The sequence below is a fragment of the Homarus americanus genome, unplaced genomic scaffold, assembly GCF_018991925.1.
Source record: "Homarus americanus isolate GMGI-L3 unplaced genomic scaffold, GMGI_Hamer_2.0 scaffold51826, whole genome shotgun sequence".
Taxonomy (NCBI): Eukaryota; Metazoa; Arthropoda; class Malacostraca; order Decapoda; family Nephropidae; genus Homarus; species Homarus americanus.
In genome coordinates, this window is record NW_024747794.1 from 81,631 (window position 1) to 101,748 (window position 20,118).

The 20,118-nt window shown below is 42.1% G+C and overlaps 1 protein-coding gene across 1 annotated transcript; it reads right to left on the bottom strand.

Moving 5' to 3' along the window:
* Window positions 1-244: 244 nt before the first annotated feature.
* LOC121879857 (carotenoid isomerooxygenase-like) lies at window positions 245-19,434 on the bottom strand. Its single transcript, XM_042386643.1, has 10 exons — window positions 18,981-19,434; window positions 10,490-10,745; window positions 10,169-10,313; window positions 9,704-9,857; window positions 9,020-9,225; window positions 5,810-5,989; window positions 4,875-4,976; window positions 3,898-4,077; window positions 2,649-2,747; window positions 245-2,349 (listed from the first exon to the last, which is right to left on the bottom strand). The coding sequence occupies exons 1-10, from the start codon at window positions 19,054-19,056 to the stop codon at window positions 2,182-2,184; spliced, it is 1,566 nt and encodes a 521-aa protein (XP_042242577.1). The 5' UTR covers window positions 19,057-19,434; the 3' UTR covers window positions 245-2,181.
* Window positions 19,435-20,118: the final 684 nt, after the last annotated feature.

Below are 20,118 nucleotides of genomic sequence, written 5' to 3' on the forward strand. Positions count from 1 at the left end.
CAACTCAAGGCCGTTTGTTTACTATAGTACGTAGTAAAAATTGAGAATAAATGTATCAATTCGTCACTAAACGTCGACACGCAACACCACCGTCGACAACACAACAATAATAACAACAACCACCGTAGCAGGAACAACAACAACTCGACAAAATTACCCTTTTTTATGGTTTCACTTGAGAGGTTCACAACTCTTCAAATATTAGAATATGGCGGTTTCACTCAGGTTAGAGGAAACTCGCACATCATAAGATTTCCATCATTTCTTTACTGAACAGTGAAGGAGGTACAGTAAAATGGTATAAACACAAATAACAGTTAATACAATTATGTTGACATTGCTGAAGAGACTTAAAAGACTACACGAGTAAATGTGATGGAATGTTTAAACATCTGGGGTTGAATTGTGAACTTTTTGGTATAAATGGAAACTTCTGATGTAAAAAAAAAATATCTAGAGGAAACAAGACAATTTTGGGGACAATAAAAACATGTTGTCAATAAAAACATCAAGTGGAAACAAAACATCTGGTGCAAATAAAGCATGGTGTGAATACAAACAATGTAAAACACAATATGGTGAAAATAAAAAGCTTCTGATGTAAAAAAAAAAATTACACCTAGTTCAAACAATATCATATGGTGTAAATACAAAAAATCTAGCACAAATTTATATAAATCTTGTGAAGCTATTAAACATGTGATGTGAACGATTGACACCTGGTTAACACGAAGAACATAATTTGTAAGTATATAAAACAACACCTGGATCTTACAGTAAACATCTGGTGCAGTTGATAAACATGTGGTATAAATAAAAAAAAATCTACCAACATCAACTGAAAACAACTATAAAACAATATAAGAATGATAACATCTTGTGTAAGTGACGAGTAAATAAATATATATTGTGCTTGGTAACGTTTCAGATGTGTTTGGTTAACGTCCGCATTGAAACAAACAACATTTACTGTAACAAAATAAAATACCTGATGTTTAAAGATGATTATGTCTCGTGTACATAACTCAAACATCATGACGCTTATTAAAGAGTGCTTTTCACTGCTTATAGTTTGTATTTGTGTTAAGATAGTTTGGTGCGTTTCAGATGGGAAAGAGGTCACGGTGAACAGATCCACCCCTGACACTTCATGTCCACACACTCGTCGATTTTGCCAAGTAGTGTACAGGGACCAGTGGGGGGAGGGAGGGGCACACACTCGAAAAGACTGACAAAATGGAGTGATTTTAAAGTAGTAATTTACACAGTTTTACTGGATTTTTGTTATCTAGGCATTTATCAGTAATACTGGGCATTTTTGAGGCGTGATGTACACATTTCTATCAATAGTTCGTTCTATGTCCTTCCGGGTACAGTATTGTATTAAACTACTACCACAGGCTGGAGAGGCTGCTGATGACAACGGCTGCAATACTTCTACAGATTCAATGTTAAAGAACGCTTAGATAAATAAAACAATTATTAACATATATTATTTATAAAGACAAATTCACCGGAATGAGATTATTCATAAATTTACGGCACTCATACATCGTACTGCACTTGTTAAGTCACTGTATTAAAAAAATACGGCACATTCATCTGAAGTACTTAAAAGTTACAGTACTTGTAAAAATGTAGTTTACACATAATGCAGTTCATAATGTTATGGTCCTCCGTCAGCGAGAAAAACTTGCTATACAATACACTTCTACTTAAAATCTCTCCTGTTGTTGTAGTAGAGTATAAATACGCCTTGTGGTATATGGAAAGTAACGTAAGAAAAAAATACTGGTGTTACTGGTCCTCTGTTATGCAATATATCACTTACATGAACCGTAGTTAATGTGTGTGTGTGTGTGTGTGTGTGTGTGTGTGGGGGGGGTTCTGCAGTGTTACAGGTCCTCAGTTCTGTTGTCAGAACACTTGTTTCTTGGCAGGTTCTCCTCACATTTTCTAGTTGTTCTTAGTTATCTGCTCTTTCGGAGAGTTGAGATTTTGCTATTTGATCTGGTAATTATTTATTTATGTATTAATTTTAATCTGCTCTGGCATGCTCTCACAATTCGCGTGGCAGTTACCGTGCTGCTCTAAAGTTGTCATTGTTAAACACTTCTGTTTTCATCTAACAATTTTTCTCCTCACAGGTTGTCCTTGGGTAAAAAAAAATCCTTCTAATGTTCATGCGGGGATGAAGTTGCCGTGGAGAGAGCGGGGGACATCTGAGGAGGTGATGAACACTACGCGGGCCGCTTCGCTCATGTCGGCCGAGTTCAGTACCAGAAGGGTAATCTTCTTCCTGTCTTTTCCGTGAAGAATCGTCACCAGGAGAACACCATCGTCCTCAGTCTGCAATGCCATAAGCACATAATCACGTCACAATTTGGAACACATAAATCAGAAAAAAACATGAACATCAATATTTCAAGAGAGAAAATAGTGTACTTTCTCGGAAAATATTTTCAGTCGAAACATTTGAGTCACATTCCTTCTCTTACAGCCTATCTTCTGGGTGATGAAGCAACGAAAGATTACTGATAGGGCAGTAAGGATTGATAAGTAAAAATATTTCAGGGAACAAAAAGGACAGTTGAAATTCGTGTATAACAATATTCCAGGGAACAGTGAGACAGCGAGGTGTTGCTTACCGTGGCTCCTGGTCTCGGCACGAAGTAGGAGACGCTGGTGTAGAGGTCATCTTCACACCATTCCTTAATCTCACGTGTCTCCATGTCTACCTTGCTAACCTATAGACATGAGCAAACCTCTTTTTAGTAGGTTGTTACATTTTATACTGTGGTTGAAATTAATATGCACACACAGCAAAAAAAAGTAGCCCACCGCACGGATTATGTGCGAAATAATATGACACCACGGACGAGAGAGTGGAACATGTGTGCTGGTCCTGTATTATGGTGGTAGTCCTGCTTTCCTTGCCTGAGGGTGTCCTCACATATCTGTTGCTCACGAAATATCCTGCTGTATATATAGTTGAACACATCAGGTGATGTATGGATCATTACGGAAGTATCCCTGGGGGGCTGAGGGATGCCTTTTTTTATTGTGTGTACCTTCACTTTAAATAATTAGGTACAGCGAATCCAAAAAGTATCGTGATCCCAGGCGTCATAAAGAATATGAAACGGGCAAAGACCAACCCAACCCAACCCAATCCAACCGATACATGAACATGCCTGAAGTTATCGCTCGTTCACTATGCCACCTAACCCTGGGGTCTCGATACTTTTGGATTGACTGTGCAAGAAAATTTGTCACACTATTTTATACTGATTCTGTAATGATTGTTTATCAGACCATAGCTTACAGCCCAGAGAAGTGTAACACATATAACAGTACGTAGATGCCCACGTGGTAACCCACGTAGGTTGACACACCCTACAGTGAGCTTAAGACATGACCCAGGAAAGGTCACGGCCACAAGGTTACCCGAGTTAACCCGGCGTTCTGACTGTGTTAAAGAAACTACACCTGGCCAAGACACCCGGGTGGTAATAATTAGGAAGCATTACGGACCGGCGACATGACCGCGCACCTGGGCAAACACAGCTGTCCAGACCTAACCAGTTTAGTGTTAATTAGGATATGTCATCTGCCGGCTTGTCTCCGCTAATATAAGGAGCTGCAACGAAGCATTAGAATTATTATTAGAACAGGGAAGGGGCCGACAGCTCCTTCCCAGAGACAGAAACAGACGGAGACAGACAGAACTCAGAAGACAAGAAAACACTGCACCAGCTGCACTATCTACACTTCATAAACTTCACCATCAACTGCATTATAATCTTAACATTACACCCACTACACCCAGCCCTCAACACAACACATAGTGCTTCTCCGAGCCGTCAACACAACTTACAGTACACAGTAGAGTCTCACCTTGCCAGTGGTGCCGGTCATGTTGCCGCTGCTGCCGTAGAAGTAGCGGTATCTCTTAGTGACGTAGTCAGGGTGGAGGGTGGGGACCTCCTGGGCATAGTCAGTGATCACGTCTGGGGTGAGGATGAGCGAGCCGTCCTTCTGCCTGTGAGCCTTGGCCTTGGTGCCTGGGAGCATCACCTGCCAAAACCCAAAAAGTACACAAAGGTTGCCACTCTCAAACTTTACATAAAAAACAAAACAAAACATTATATATGGTAACCCACTCTTTTCTTTTTCTCATGTTCCAACAGTAATATATTACACCTTAAAAAACAATTACCTAAAAATTTAGCAGTTCATTCACTTTGCATAATGTCCCATCTATGAAAAAGACTGAATTGCTTTATAAAAGATAAAAACAAAGCAAAAAATGCTTTGTTGACACTATTTAATTGGTTGTTTTCCATAAAGGTAAATGTAATCTTTATAATACTGGACTTGAAACATGAAATAGTATTTGTTTTTGAGATATGTGAGTAGCTGTTAGTGTTATGGCAATTCATGCGACATCATCAGCCACCTGGTAAGTTGGATGTATTTTTCAAGTACATTTTCAAAAGAGGTTGTGGAGGTCAGGACCTTTATCATGTCTTTATTTATATTTTCGTCCTAAAGCATAAATCTTGTGGCCGCTAACCAGAGAAAAATCCCCTAGAGTTATCCTTTAATATTGTATTTACTTCACCACATTGCCAACAAAAATTCAGAAATGATTAAATGAAAAAATATTACTTTTTTCTTCATATTATGAACTGTAAGATGGTGGTATCCTACTTTCAGTATGACTTAATCGACGAGTTTTAAGTATGCTAAGAATGGTCGGGATAGCATAGGGAATCTCTTCAACTTGGTGCGTCTTTTCATGTACCCCCCTTCCCCCCCGGGGGGCTCTCCGTTACCGGCGACATATCGAACATACAGTAGCTTAATCTTACCAAGTTGAGTTCAGGAGCCACCTTCTCCGACACTTCCATCGGGATGACGATTCTCTTCACGTTGCCTCCATCCAGCTCGTTGCCCAGGTTACCACCCTTCTCCTGTAGCGAGAGGAATAACGTACAGTACGTTTTTATCAAATTTGGGACGTGTAGCGTCTATCTTACTGCACATAATGGGGCCAGTGTCTGACTTATTACATACTATGGGACCATTGTTTACCTCATTACATAGTATGGGACCATTGTCTATATTACCATATATTATTGGAGAAATATATAATACAATATTACACATTATAGGACTTACTATATAATATGGGACCAACATTGACTCCTGTAGCAAGTGAACAGTAAGACATTCAACCACTATCATGATAAGTTCAAGTAATATTAACAAAGTGGATAGTCAGATAGCCCAATTCTGATGTGCCCAGTCTTAATGGGTCCCGGTACTTGTGAACACCAGTCCCAGCTGTCATGTTTCATGAAAGACAAGGATCCGACTGTTCGTGTGGCACCGATTGTGATGCCAAAGTTTAGTATATCAACTGTTCTACCAACAACACTTTATATGCAGTGTATGGCATCCCTCACCAACAAAAAGGAGTACAGGAATTTGCTCGTGTCTTTTTTATGATCTTTACGTATTTGTGAAAAGAAAACTATCACTAAAAATGTATGAATGACTGTGTGAATAGTATACAACTGAAAAACGTAAAAAATTTACAACAGGACTGACTTCAAGACCTGATGATGGTGATACACTTGAAGAGCCATTTGGCTGGAAATGAAGAGTTTAAAATCTGCAATCGTTAAATTATAGTAATTTATTTCCAGTGTTTCACGAGTAAAGTTCAGTTAAACATAGAAGTATGATAATGTAGAGAACTCTCAAGGGTGGAGTTATTAATGGGAAGAGACAACCCACTCACTCTTAGGTTCTTGACGTGGAAGGCGTGCAGGAGGTCGGGCTTCTTGTAGGCGTTAACATCGATGACGACGTGATTATCACGCTCATGGCAGTTGATGATGTGCATGTAGAAGAACGCCTCACACTTCACCTTCTGTTTCACCTCCTTCCCTGTTTCCCGGTTTATCAGGTGAATTTTCACCTGTCAGACACGACAAGAACAAATTAGAAGCTTGTTTTGGAAGAGTGAGAGACAGAAGTGGAAGAGCCATACGTTACGAAACTGTTACAGAGTTGATGTCTTAACTTTTTTTTTTACGGGAATAGCCCACCCGGGCACAGGTCATTGACCCACAACGGGGCCTGGAGGACGAAAAAAAAAGAGTAAAAAGAAATTAAAAATAGAAGAGAAAAAGACTATTAATCTACACTACGAAGATGCCGGAAAACCGACTTTTTGAAGCGAGACATTATATGGGTATGGAAACACAGAATGCAGAGCATTCCACAGTTTGGCTGTGTGAGGAAGGAAGATGTACTATAACGGGTTATTCTAGTGTGATCGACATCCAAACAGAAACGGTGGGCACCGCGGGCAAGACGAGTGTTACGAGCCCATTGCCTTGCCAGCAGTACACAGGACGCCAAATCCACCGAACATTGCCCGTTGAAGTACCTGTCAGAGAGAGTAAAGCAACACTGCGGCGAACAGAAAGGGAAGAGTGCTTATCGACTAAAGGAGGAGAGTTAATAGGACGAAATGCCATTGATTCCACCCTATCTAACAGTTGGACATAAGAAGAGCCACCCCAGATTATGAAAGCAGTACTCCAAGTTAGGACGAATGAATCCCTTATAAAAATTGAAGCAACTGCTTTCGAGTGAAGTAGCTGCGGCATCTGTACAGCATTCCGAACTTTCGGGAGGCAGCTTTAGCAATGTTGTCGATGTGTGGCTTCCATGACATATTATAGGAAATGATGAGGCCTAGCATATATATTTTAGAAATTGTCAAATAATTTCATTCAGAAATGTGATTGGTGGGCGATATTCTAATTTGGAAAGTGGTATTGGTAAATACTGTATTTTATTACTATTGAATTTAACCAAATTTCTACCTCCCCATTCGGAGATGCTACACAGTTCCGTATTGATAGATGAAACGATATTAGCTCTAGAAACAGTTCTAGTTTGAGAATTAGGGGGAAGGGAAAAATGAGAAGAGGAAACCGTAGAATCATCAGCGTAAGAATGGATATAACCAGTAGTAGTATGAAGTAAATCATTGATAAAAAGAAGGAAGAGAGTAGGTGAAAGAACAGAACCCTGTGGACCACTATTAGTAGAGAAACTGCGAGTTTCGATCCGTCGACAACAACTGCCATGGGTCGGTTCTCAAGGAAGCTAGAAATTAGAGAACAAAGTGGAGGAGAGAAATCATAAGAGGGAAGTTTAGAAAGCAAAGACTTTTGCCATACCCTGTCAAATGCTTTGGAGATGTCGAGGGCCATAACGAAAGTAACTTTTGGAGATATTTCCGCTTTTTAAGTATTGCCTCCATCCACTCCATGCTTACTACAGTATTATATATTGTTTCCTCCAACCACTCCACCCATATTAGCTTATACTCCACACGACCTAACATAAAAGGCCAGCTTATTAGCTGGGAATAATACTACAGTATAGACCTCTCTTTGAGAGTGGAGTGATCTAGACATCTTTGTGTAAGATGCGAGTTTGAATACCCTGGAATCCTGTAAGAATTCAGGTGAGATATACCATGTTAAAGATTCGGGTGAATTTCCCCGATGTCTTGTAAGGATTCACGTGAAACCGTGGTACACTTAAAAGTACCCGAAATAACAATGTACTGTACTAGACCGGTTGTTTGCGATATGCGTCAAACCTTGGCGACATTCTTCTGTCTATTTGTGGCTAACAGTTCAGAAATCTACATACATTATTGAAAGTGTCCTTTGCAGGGCAAGGATTTCTCTCAGCTGAATAACATCGTCTGACGTTACCCAGAATAAAATGCCTAAGTGTGCCGCTCCCCTACAAAGAGTTATAGATAGTTATTTGTGTATGTCAAGTGCTTCTGTATATTTACATCAGTGGCCCTTAACCTTTTTCGCTGCTCGTGCCCCTTGGGTTTCTCGTACCCCTTGCCAAAAATAGGTCTTGTATACGTAACATGTCTTTATTTTCAAATAAAATTTACAAATATAGTTGAAATGGCACGACACACATAGAAGTAACCTTGATTTATTTAATAATACAGCAGTCAAGCAGAGACATTTGCGTAAGTCATTGAATGTTTTTTCTTTCTTTGAAATGGCCACACGCTTTTCATCACTTGTATCCAAACAGTTTCTGGGCTTTGATTTAATGTGTAGAAACGTTGAATAAACTGCCTCGCACAAGATCAGGTATGTGGTTGCAAATGTCCAGAAGGCAACAGAGCCAAAGCAGTAACTACACACACGTACAAACGTACTGTACGCATCACAACCGCGATGTCTGAAACGCTCAAATCTTATATTTCCAATATGAAAATGGATGCAGACATGTAGAGAGACCAGCCAGAGAGTGTGAAAACCATAGGCGAGTATGGAAGAAAATTACATATCTTACAAGTCAACAATTATATTTTGGAGCAAAAAGAAGACGCCAAAATTCGTGAACAAAAATCTGAGTAAATTTGTAATAATTCAAGTGAATCGCCCGGTATGTTTCTACCCCAAGCATTGCTGTTTTGTGACCCCCAAGGGGAGCGTGTTCCCTAGTTAAGTACCACTGGTATAGAATCTTGATATTTAATCATTCTCTATTTTGCAAACACTCATATGGTGACTATAGTCAACTTAGTTGGTGCCCCGGTGAGAGGGGCTGGTCGTGGCAGTGCTATTATTCTTAATTAACTATGCGAGGTACGACTTCCCATGCCATGGTATGTCCTTAAAGCCAACCACCAACCAACAGATATGACCCAGTCGACCCAATATATCCTCCATCCACTCCATATCCAGCTTATCCTCCATCCACTCTACACTTACCAGCTCATCTTCCACCCACTCCATATTTACCAGCTTAGCCTCCATCCACTCTACACTTACCAGTTTATCTTTCATCCACTTCACACTTACCAGCTTATACTCCATCCACCTTTGTCCAACTTATCCTCCATCTACTTCACACCTACCAGCTTATCCTCCATCTATTCCACACCTACCAGCTTATCCTCCATCCACTCCATGCCGCCAATGAAGGGCTTGTCGCGGATGGTGTTGGCGACCATGGCCTTCACATCGATGGTCAGGGGCTGCTCCAGCAGGACGAAGTAGTTCTCTGTCAAGCCGAAGGTGTGCATGTGGCACGGGTTGAGTTTCCACCGAGCGTCGACCGAGGCGATTTTCTTGGGCTTAGCGAACACGTGAGCTGTGGATAATACGAGGGAGATGTTCAGGTTCACAAGAGCGTAAGGGTACTGTAGGGTGGAGGAGAATTTAAATGGGAGATATAAAAACAAAAATTAAATAAGGTCAGTGTAGGAACTGAGGGAAGTGGAAGGAACTGTGGGTAATTGGAGCAGTGGGGGAAACACGCTAAGTGGGGGTAAGGAGGATGTGGGGGAGGTAAAGCTGTGGGGGGGGGTGGAGGAGTGCTGGTGTCGAGAAAAGTGATTTTTACATGCCTAAAAAAAGATTCCATAGTAGTCACTCAAAAAACTATTTCTACTTGGGAGGGGGGTCAACGAATTTCAGAATGAACATTGCGACTCCTGTTTTCTCGGTAGGCTTGTCAAAATCCTTTGTCAGTTGTCTCATTTTCTTTTTAATAGATAGTTTTTTTTTAATGATTGTGCATATACGTAACTCCCCACTAAATTATAGCTCATCCTGCTGACAATACTTACCCTTACCATCCAGTGGCTTGGGCGGGAAGGCCATGATGTCATACTTGGGTCCGGTAGCACCAACACCGTGCAGGATATTGAGGGTGGTGCCGTCAGCTAGAGTACGAGGGTTGGGGCAGTGAGAGTTGATACCCAGTTCCTTATGGAGATCCACCTACAATACAAACGTCCGATTATGACACTAGCTGATCAGGGGAAGGGGTCGAGTGGGGAGAGGGGCAAAAAGGATGGGGGCAGTTGGGAGAGATGAAGGAAGAGGGGGAGGGTCAGAAATGGGAAGAGGATGGAGCAGAATGGAAGTTGGGAAGGACAAAGGGGATGGGTAGAGGGTGAGGGTGGTGCAGAAAGGAAAGTAAACATGGAGGAGGGTGAAAGTGTTGATGTTACGACTTTTAAGACTTAAAGAGAAAAAAATACAGTATTGATGTGAGTTACTGGCTGCCACAGTTGTCCCTCACACCTCACCTTGCTGATGGTCTCAAGGGTGGTAGGGTCGATCTTATGGAGGAAGGGGGCCTCGGTGATGCAGTAGTACTCCCCGCCGAAAGTTACCACACCGATGGGGGCATTGTCGGAGAACATCTTGTCGAAGGCGAATCTATCACCTAACCTGAAGCCGGAATGAAAAAAAAAGACTATTATTATTATTATTATTATTATTATTATTATTATTATTATCATTATTGTGTTTATTATTATTATTGTCATTATTATTATTATTATTATTATTATTATTATTATTATTATTATTATTATTATTACACCACCCCATATAATAGAACTTACTTGCTCAGTTTACTCTTGGCGACAGATTTGCCTGTCGTACCAAATTCGGAGACTACAATTTGTTCATGTTCGAGGTTAGTGTTGTAGGCGTAGGTGCGGAGGAACCTGCTGGCGAAGGTGACACCCGTCTCCCCGAAAGTAAACTTCTGTAGGAGCGCCGACCCATCAAACACGTGGTTGAACTCATATTCCCCAAAGGTCATGCGGCCTGGCCCATCCAGGATATAAGACCCACGTAGCCAAGGTGGTATTGAACCTGAGGGAGGTGAGGGAGTAATGAGGAGGCAAGGAAAGAGGGGAGGTAATATCTTTATAAGTGGGAGTTAGTTAAGGGAGGGGAGTTAGTTAAGGGAGGAGAGGTAGATAGCGAGATACTGATGAGAGAAGGAGGGAGTCCGTGGTGAGGTGAGATAGAGGGTGAGTGAAGGAGGGAGGGAGGGTAGTGAGAGAAAGGTAGAAACTTGATTACAGTGGAGGGATGGAAGCTATGAGAATCTGGGTTTGTCTGACACTAAAGATAATGACCGCCAACTGGCGTTACATGCGAAGGACCAGCAATACTTTTTAAGCTGACTGATGGCTGCAGAAAATAAAACAAACGTGCCACAATTTACGACAGTAAATAACGAGAACATTCACACTAAGGCAGTCCAACGTTTTCCGCACCGCGTCACGTTGATATACTCTTTTGAGAATGATGGTGTAACACAATGATGGTTTGATTTCAGGAGAAATATGGGTTTTGAGGATAACAGCAAAACCCACTTTAGGGTGACTATTTAAAATCATCGTCCTCAGAGGATTAATGAGGTCACTTGCTAGCTCTCAGTTTGTTTACAAGTGACAGATTGCAGTAATGAGGACTTTGTCAGATTTTTAAAATATTCGAAATATTATAAATGTGGGGATTACCTGAAGATTAGCTACCGCAACTTAATATCAACTAATCTAACCTAACCTAATCTTCCCATATAACGTTTGGATGTTTAGTAGACTATTTCCACTAACCCTTCACTACGGAGATGTCACTTTTAATGTATTATTTGGCCGATGCCAGACGATTTTATTCAGCTCAGAGGCGACACGACGCAAGGGGCTAATTATCACGTATTGATGTGTTGCGCCACTAGTCTTAAATACAGAGTGTTTGTCAACACTGCGCTTCAACAACGAAGGTCTTTAAGATCGTAGCAAGGTTAGTAATATATATATATATATATATATATATATATATATATATATATATATATATATATATATAAAATATATATATATATATAAATATATATATATATATATATATATATATATATATATATATATAAAATATATATATATATATAAATATATATAAAATATATATATATATATATATATATATACTTCATTTTTAGTCCATATAACACGCAGACTTTGAACATATAATCAACGACCTCACCAGCAAGGAATCGAACCCTCGACCTACTGGGTGGGACTAGGGAACGCTTACCGGCTAGCCCACAAGGACACTAAAAGCAGTTCTAGACTCTGTTATATTTCACACAAAGCCTGTTCATCGAGCTGATGGCGCCGTGAACCTCATTGGGAAACTGCCCGTGCCTCGTATGTGGTGTCAGTAGCATTTTACCGAATCCAGCTGGTATGAAACGCGAGGTACATATATATACTTCATTTTTAGTCCATATAACACGCGGACTTTGAACATATAATCAACGACCTCACCAGCAAGGAATCGAACCCTCGACCTACTGGGTGGGACTATATATATATATATATATATATATATATATATATATATATATATATATAAAATATATATATATATATATATATATATATATATATATATATATATATATAATATATATATATATATATATATATATGTATGTTCATGTACTATCGTGGACAATAGTTCGTTCCCTATAGTGAAACTGAGACACGGGAATGAGTCTCCGAACTGACTTACCCTGATTGTTATCTGATGCGGGTGTGCTGTGCGGGTCGATACTGCTTCAGTTTGGGAAGGAGCGAACTTTTGTCCACGATAGTAGAGTGCAGTGGTGTAGGTATGGTGATGGTCTCTCTCTCTCTCTCTCTCTCTCGCACACACGCGCGCGCACACACACGACGCTGAGTCATGAGATGATCTTATTTTTTTCCTCACGCTGCCACTTTCTCGGCAACAATCCCGCCCAGCGCCTCAGCAACCACTCTCGCCACACCCCCACCGGTGCACGATACTCAAAAGTTCCCCGAACTAATTATATATTCAACGAACCTGTTTAACTCGCTCGGAGAAGCTACGGCATTTAAAATTAATATTGCTTCTTCCATAATGCTACTAGATACGTTGTCATAAGTGCCAGTCAGGTAATGTTACTCACTATACGGTGCTTTAGAAACCTGTACCATTCTCCTACCTTCGGTTTCACAATACCTTCCTCCTAAAAACTACAAATTGATATCCGTTCCTTTTTTGTTGCTTAATCCAAAAATAACTTGATTGTCATTCCGCGTAGAGAGAGAGAGAGAGAGAGAGAGAGAGAGAGAGAGAGAGATGGAAGTGGGTTACCAACCTAAGGCAACACTACACACATTGACTACTGTATATATAGAGGACACGCTTCGCTTACAATCCAGTTTTCATCTCTCCACTGTGAATGCTACACCTCAGTGCAAGAAGGGCCAATGTCAAGAACGCGTAATATTCAAGAGAACAGAAGAGATATTGTAATATGTGCGTCTCGGGTGTCCCATGTGACGTAGGCCTGTGTCTCATATTTCATATATATATGTGTGTGTGTGTGTGTGTGTGTGTGTGTGTGTGTGTGTTTGTGTGTGTGTGTGTATTTCAGGTGTTTCTAATGGGTGCTTGAACACTAGTAGGAGGGAGGGAGAGATGGAACGATAAAGGTATGAGGGAAACAAGAGAAGTGATACAAGCAAGAAAGAAATAAAGCAAGGTACAAGAGGGAGAAAATAAACGAAGGGAAAATAGAAAAGCAAGACAGGTGCACGGAATGGAGAAAAAGATAGGAGAGAGAGAGAGAGAGACGGGAAAGAAGTGGGGGGGAGGAGAAGGGAGGAAGATTTGACAGGGTGCGAAGGAGGCAAAGATGGAAATTGAAAAGGGCAGAAGGAAAGAGAATGGGCGGGAGAGAGCTGGAGAGAAAAGGTAGGAAGAGAATGGAGCCCCAAAAGGTCACTTGGATCACTAATTGCCGTGTAAGGTTCTTGCCTTAGGGCGGGGAAAGCTGTCATTCATGGCCTTTATACTGTACGTTCACGTAAAGTTTGGACACACGTGTACAATAAGTACACGTAGATAAACCACCTAACGCTAATGTAACCTAATCCCACCCTAACATAATCTCCAAATAGAGTTAGGGTGGTAATCTTCAGTTCATCCAAAGGTAGGCTGTAAGGCTCTAAGTAAGGGTCATCCAACTTCCGATAAAAAGATGATTGGGGAGAGTATGAGAGCGAATGGCGGGTGTGGGGAGGGTGTGTGAGGTGTGGGGACGGTGTGTGTGGAGGCGTGGGGAGGGTGTGTGTGGAGGCGTGGGGAGGGTGTGTGTGGAGGCGTGGGGAGGGTGTGGGGGAGGGTGTGTGTGGAGGCGTGGGGAGAGTGTGTGGGGAGGGTGTGTGGTGGGAGGGTATGTGGGAGGGAGAGGGGTGTGGGGCGTGAGGAGGTGTGTGTGGAGGCGTGGGGGAGGCGTGGGGAGGGGCGTGGGGAAGTGGGGGTGGGAGTGTGGGAGGCGTGGGGGTGTGTGGAGGCGTGGGGAAAGTGTGGAGGCGTGGAGGTGTGGGGAAAGTGTGTGGGAGGCGTGGGGAGGCGTGTGTGGGGCGTGTGTGGGAGGTGGGGTGTGGAGGGTGTGTGTGGGAGGCGTGGGGAAAGTGTGTGGAGGCGTGGGGGGTGTAGGAAGGGTGTGGAGGCGGAAAGTGTGTGGAGGCGTGGGGGAAAGGGTGTGGGGCGTGGGGAAAGTGTGTGGAGGCGTGGGGAAAGTGTGGAGGCGTGGGGAAAGTGTGTGTGGAGGCGTGGGGAAATGTGTGTGGAGGCGGGGAAAGTGTGTGGAGGCGTGGGGAAAGTGTGTGGGCGTGGGGAAAGTGTGTGGAGGCGTGGGGAAAGTGTGTGGAGGCGTGGGGAAAGTGTTGTGGAGGTGGGAAGTGTGGAGTGTGGGGAGGGTGTGGGGTGTGTGGGGAGGCGTGGGGGGTGGAGGCGTGTGGAGTGTGTGTGTGGGAGGCGGGGGAGGGTGTGAGGCGTGGGAGGGTGTGGCGGGGAGGTGTGTAGAGGCGTGGGGAGGGTGTGTAGGGGGGGTGTGTGGGAGGCGTGGAGGGTGTGTGGAGGCGTGGGGAGGGTGTGGGAGGCGTGGGGAGGGTGTGTGGAGGGTGTGGAGGCGTGGGGAGGTGGGGAGTGTGGGAGGCGTGTGTGGAGGGTGTGGGGAGGCGTGTGGTGGGTGTGGGAGGTGGGAAGTGTGGGGAAAGTGTGTGGAGGTGTGGGAGGCGTGGTGGTGGAGGCGTGGGGAGGTGTGTGTGTGGGAGGGGGAGGTGTGGAGGCGTGGGGAGGTGTGTGGGAGGGTGTGTGTGGAGGCGTGGGGAGGGGGGCGTGTAGAGGCGTGGGGGAGGGGTGTGGAAAATGGAAGAGTGTAGAGTGTTCTATTGGTTAGGCACACTACCTACCGCAAGCACATACGAAAAAAGGAGAACACTTCATTCAGTTAATTAAATTCCATTTGATAAAACACACACACACACACACACACACACACACACACACACACACACACACACACACACACATACACAATGTCTTTTTGTTCGTTTCTTAAGTAGACTAAAAGAACTAAGTCACTGTGATCTTTTATTCTTACAGCCGAGAAAATTCTTGACTTAAAAAAGGCTTGAATTATCCTTAAACATGTCTAGTCATTGATGATCTCCTGGCAAAGACGCGGGCGAGATGTCAATCGTGTATCACAAGGAAAAAATAAGAAAATTCAATACTCTCCCGAATTAGATGATTGAAGTAACTTAAGTGTGGTAGAGTCGCGTTGCTCCCTCCCACCGATTAAGCAGCGCTAGGTTACTCCTGTTTTAAAGTGTGATAAAAGATTGGTCATATAGAATGATGCAATATCTTAAGAGCAGACAAGTGTTATCACCAAGTCTCCCACTCACCCAGTGAGCGTCTCAGATAACACCACCGCTTCGGGTAACTGTAGTTATTTCAGTATGTCACTGTTTGTATTACCTCGACATTTTGCTTCATTTCATTGTTAAATCAGAATTGGCAATACATGTACATATTAATACAGATGACTTGAAGATTAGCCTAACTAGTTTATTTAATTTAATGATTAAACACCTCACCACTACCTAGGAGGGTTAGGTTAGCATTAGACTGTCCCTAACGGACCATCGTCTCCCGAGGACTCCTTCCTCTCTTCCCTTACATTAACTAATGTTATGGTGCCGCGCAGAGTCGTTCATTTATCGGGAGAAGATAAACACACAGCATAAAGGATAACAGAACATAAACTTGACCCGAGATCATAGTACATGTTATGTCATCCCTTATATGGTGAAAGACACTTACTGTACTGTATGGATTTTACTCTATTAGAAACTGACTATTCATATTAACAGTCTCTACAGTTATACATGAGGAAAAACTGTGATGATGAATTCCTTACATATGATCAAGTTTGTAGAAGAGACAGGACTGAGGAATGGAGGTTTTATGAGGTGCGGGAGAATAATACTGCATGTTTTGGGTCGTCAGCCCTGAAAGACGGGGATTAGTGATAGGAATTGGATTGGGGGATGGGACGAAACTTTATGAAACAGTGTGGAAAATGACTGGACGGGAAAACGCGAGACGACAGATGAGTCGACGGAACCGAATGGAATACGATAGTTAGCCAAAACGGTACAAAGCAGGATGACTATACAGAAGGGAAGGGACGGGACGGAGATGACTGGAGAAATCATCAGTTAATGTCTCCTAAATGGCTAAAAACCTGAGACGTGTCTTGGTGCCACCTGGGTGATGGGTGGACGTGAGTGCACCTCAGTCAAAGGTATTTGTGGCCGCTAATGATGTGGAATGGATGAGGAGTGTCAGGGATTAGTGGTTCGGGGAAGGGGGAGTATTAAGTAAAATCATCATCGTGTACACATATAGGATAATATGAAATGTGTACAGTCGGCCACATGAATAAGTATGCACACTGCATCTGTAAGGTCCAAAAATGGTCTGGTAACATTGAAACTGCACATTCAGACGCATGATGAAACTCAGTTCCCCTCACATGTTATCTCTAACTATTTTCTGTTTCCTCTTCATTATTATATTTACTCCTCTTTCTTCCTTTACCAATCCAGACATCAGTAAAAAAAGGTAGGGTAAGAGAAAAAGTGGGGGAGGAGGAGGGAGCTGTACGACAACTGCAATCCCATTCGGCAACAAGTTTTACTACCATTGGATACAATATATTTCTTGTAATATAAACAGAAGAGACTAGTAAAACATTCACAACAAATGTATTCATAACATATATGTAGGAATAAAACAAATTACAGGTCATTTTGTAATTTTTTCTGTTCTAATCAGGATAGTGTTACCAGATATTTTGTCTCAAACACACACTGTTGGTGTATACTTATTCTTGTGGCGACTATACAATGCACGTACACGCCATCTTAATCAAGTAATGTACTTTGCTCGTGCCATAAACGGGATGCCGATACGGACAGAAGGCAGGCAAGCGATGTTTATTGCTCGTGCTGGCGCTGTGCAGGTATATGAAAGATTTTATTTCTCGCCCTGAGAGCCATCGGCAGCCAATTAGTAAAAGTTTCTCGCTCCACCAATAAGGTCACCACCGTTCCTGATAGTTACCCACGTCGTCACCACCAATCAGGACTCTCTAACGCTAGCATGATTACTTTGATTGGCTCTTTCTAATAAAGAGTTCGCAAGTGATCCCAGTTCCCCACCTCCTTGCAATTACTCATCTACCAAATCTTTATTACTACTATAATCAAACTTGACTTACATTTATCTAACCTAACTTAAGTTAATCTAACACCACCTACAATTGAATATAACCTGACTAAATATATTGTACACCTAACTTAATTTAACCTAACCTAACAAAACCTAACTTACACTTAAATTCGACTTAAACCTAGATTATCTAAACTTACCTTACACATAAAGCTAACCAGCTATATATAACCCTAACCAAACCTAAACATAAAATTAAACTAACGTAAACTTTAACCGTATTGTAGGTGGAGTTTTTGCCATCCCATTTGGACGATTTAAGATGAATTATATTAGGATTAACAAACGACGAATATTATTTTAATTGTTATTAATTTGATAATTAAATATTAATTTGCATTCAAATATTTCATGTTATACCTGTATTCATATTCCTGTAAAAATAACGTATTTGTAGATTCTGTCAGTAAGTCAGGCTGACAAGTTTAATTCATATTCACGTGACTTGTGGTCAGAACACTTGTCAGGTGACCTCATAATAGCGTCAAGGCTAAAACAGGTGAGGAGGTCATGACCGTGCGAGGAAACGGCCAGTAATCTTTATATAAAATATTCCTAATATAATTCAGGTTGTATTTTGTTATTCCTAATATAATTCATATTATATTGCTATAAATCATTCAAAACAAATATAATTCAAAATATTTTCCTATAATAAGCACAGCAATTCTAATAAAATTTATGATATATGGACGATTTTTACCTATAATCGTCCATGTGGGAATCGACCAGGTGGGAGGAAGTGGTCTTAGTGGCATATAATCGTGGATTTAAATAAACTGCAGGAGTGGTCAGAAAAATGGCAAATGAAATTCAACACCAGCAAGTGCAGCGTATTTAATATTGGAAGAACAAATACTGTCAATGTATACAGCCTTAACATCAACCTAGAGAAGTCGACTTGTGAAAGAGACCTAGGGGTACTTGTAAGCCCGGACCTACGGCCTAGAAAACAGTGCGCTAATGTTCGAAATAAGGTAAACGGAGTATTAGGTTTTATATCTAGAAGTGTAAGTAATAAGAGTGCTGAGGTCTTATTGCAACTATATCTTGCGCTAGTCAGGCCGCACCTCGATTATGCTGTTCAGTTCTGGTGCCCTTATTTATAGAATGGATATCAATTCTCTGGAGTCGGTGCAGCGAAGAATTACGAATATATATATATATATATATATATATATATATATATATATATATATATATATATATATATATATATATATATATATATATATATATATATATATATATACACGACGTGTGGCGATGTTGGCGTCTGACGTCTACACACATTCGCACATCCCCGCACATACACTCGCTTACACAGTCACGCATCTCTCTCTTACACACACACACACACGTTAAACTACTTATGTTCCTCAGCTTTGGGCCGGCTAACAACTAAAACACGAGACTTACCTGACATAGTGCCATCGATGGGTGTAACGTGTTCCTCCAGGCAGTTGCGATCCCATGTAGTGAAGTCATAAGGCATCTTGAACAGGTGTTCGAGTGTTTGGTGTGTGTATAAGCAAGAGGGGCGGTGAGTGTAGCAGCGGGTGTAACAAACAGACTGGTGGAAGGTTTACCAAGCAAGAACGAGCGAGTGAAAGGAGGTGGCTGGTGTTACCGTGTGTGTGTCCAATTTTTCTTTACCGCGTGAAGTTTCTTTTATTCGAGCTCGTAGGTTTCTTAGGGAGGCAACAAGAGCTCACTGTGTAGGCTTGTCCTCCGCACGACTGAGGCTTATTGGAATCGGCAAGGCTATTTAACTGTCCAGTGGATTGTCGACGAGTTATCTTATCTTGAATGACCAGTCCGCCACTGAGAGACGGTCGTGGGCGTCTGCACTCCACCACGCTCGGTAAAAGAGTAACTGGCAGCTCCTGTTTCTCAGTAGTGCCGGGAGGGGTATATGAGGTTCTCGCCCTTGGGGGGGATGAGGGGGGTTGGTTGGTTTTAGTGGGGGTGGGGTGGAGTTAGCAATAGATGAAACGTGGAAGGGGAGGAGTTAGGAGTTTAGGAGGGGCAGAGGCAAAGTAAGAGGGGGGGGGGGGTTGTCCCCCCCTGGCCGTATGTAATGTGTTGGTGGCGGGAGTGGTTGCACTGGATGGTCACAGAGCGAGGATGATGGCAGGTCTTACATATATCCAAGTGCGAGAGAAAGAGAGGTTGTTAAGAGCGCCTCATTTCACATAACAGTTCCATGTAATGCTGTAGACACATGAACGAGGTTAGTGTGTCAATATAGCCATTAACACAGTAAAGAAAGTGAGACAGCGAGCCACACGTCTTTGAGGTATTCCGGCGCCCTTTTCCCTCACTCCCGGTGTTTCTTTTATTACTGACAGAGAGAAATAGAAATAAAGCCAGAAGTAACTTCTCACGAAAGTCAACACTCATACATCTTTTTAATCAGTTAAATCTAGCTACGGGTACAGATCTTTGTGATGTGGCGTTACGTATTGATTGCTCTTGGCAGCTAATAATGAACGATGAGACCGAAGCGGATAATGTGATTCCTTGACCTACTGTAGTACATCAGAAATGAGGCAAG

Coding starts and splice junctions, on each gene's coding strand:
- LOC121879857 (XM_042386643.1), bottom strand. CDS start 19,056: ATGCCTTATGACTTCACTACATGGGATCGCAACTGCCTGGAGGAACAC. Junction 9,858..10,168: donor CCCTTGAGACCATCAGCAAG/GTGAGGTGTGAG, acceptor TTTGTATTGTAG/GTGGATCTCCATAAGGAACT. Junction 4,977..5,809: donor TCCACGTCAAGAACCTAAGA/GTGAGTGGGTTG, acceptor CTCTCGCTACAG/GAGAAGGGTGGTAACCTGGG.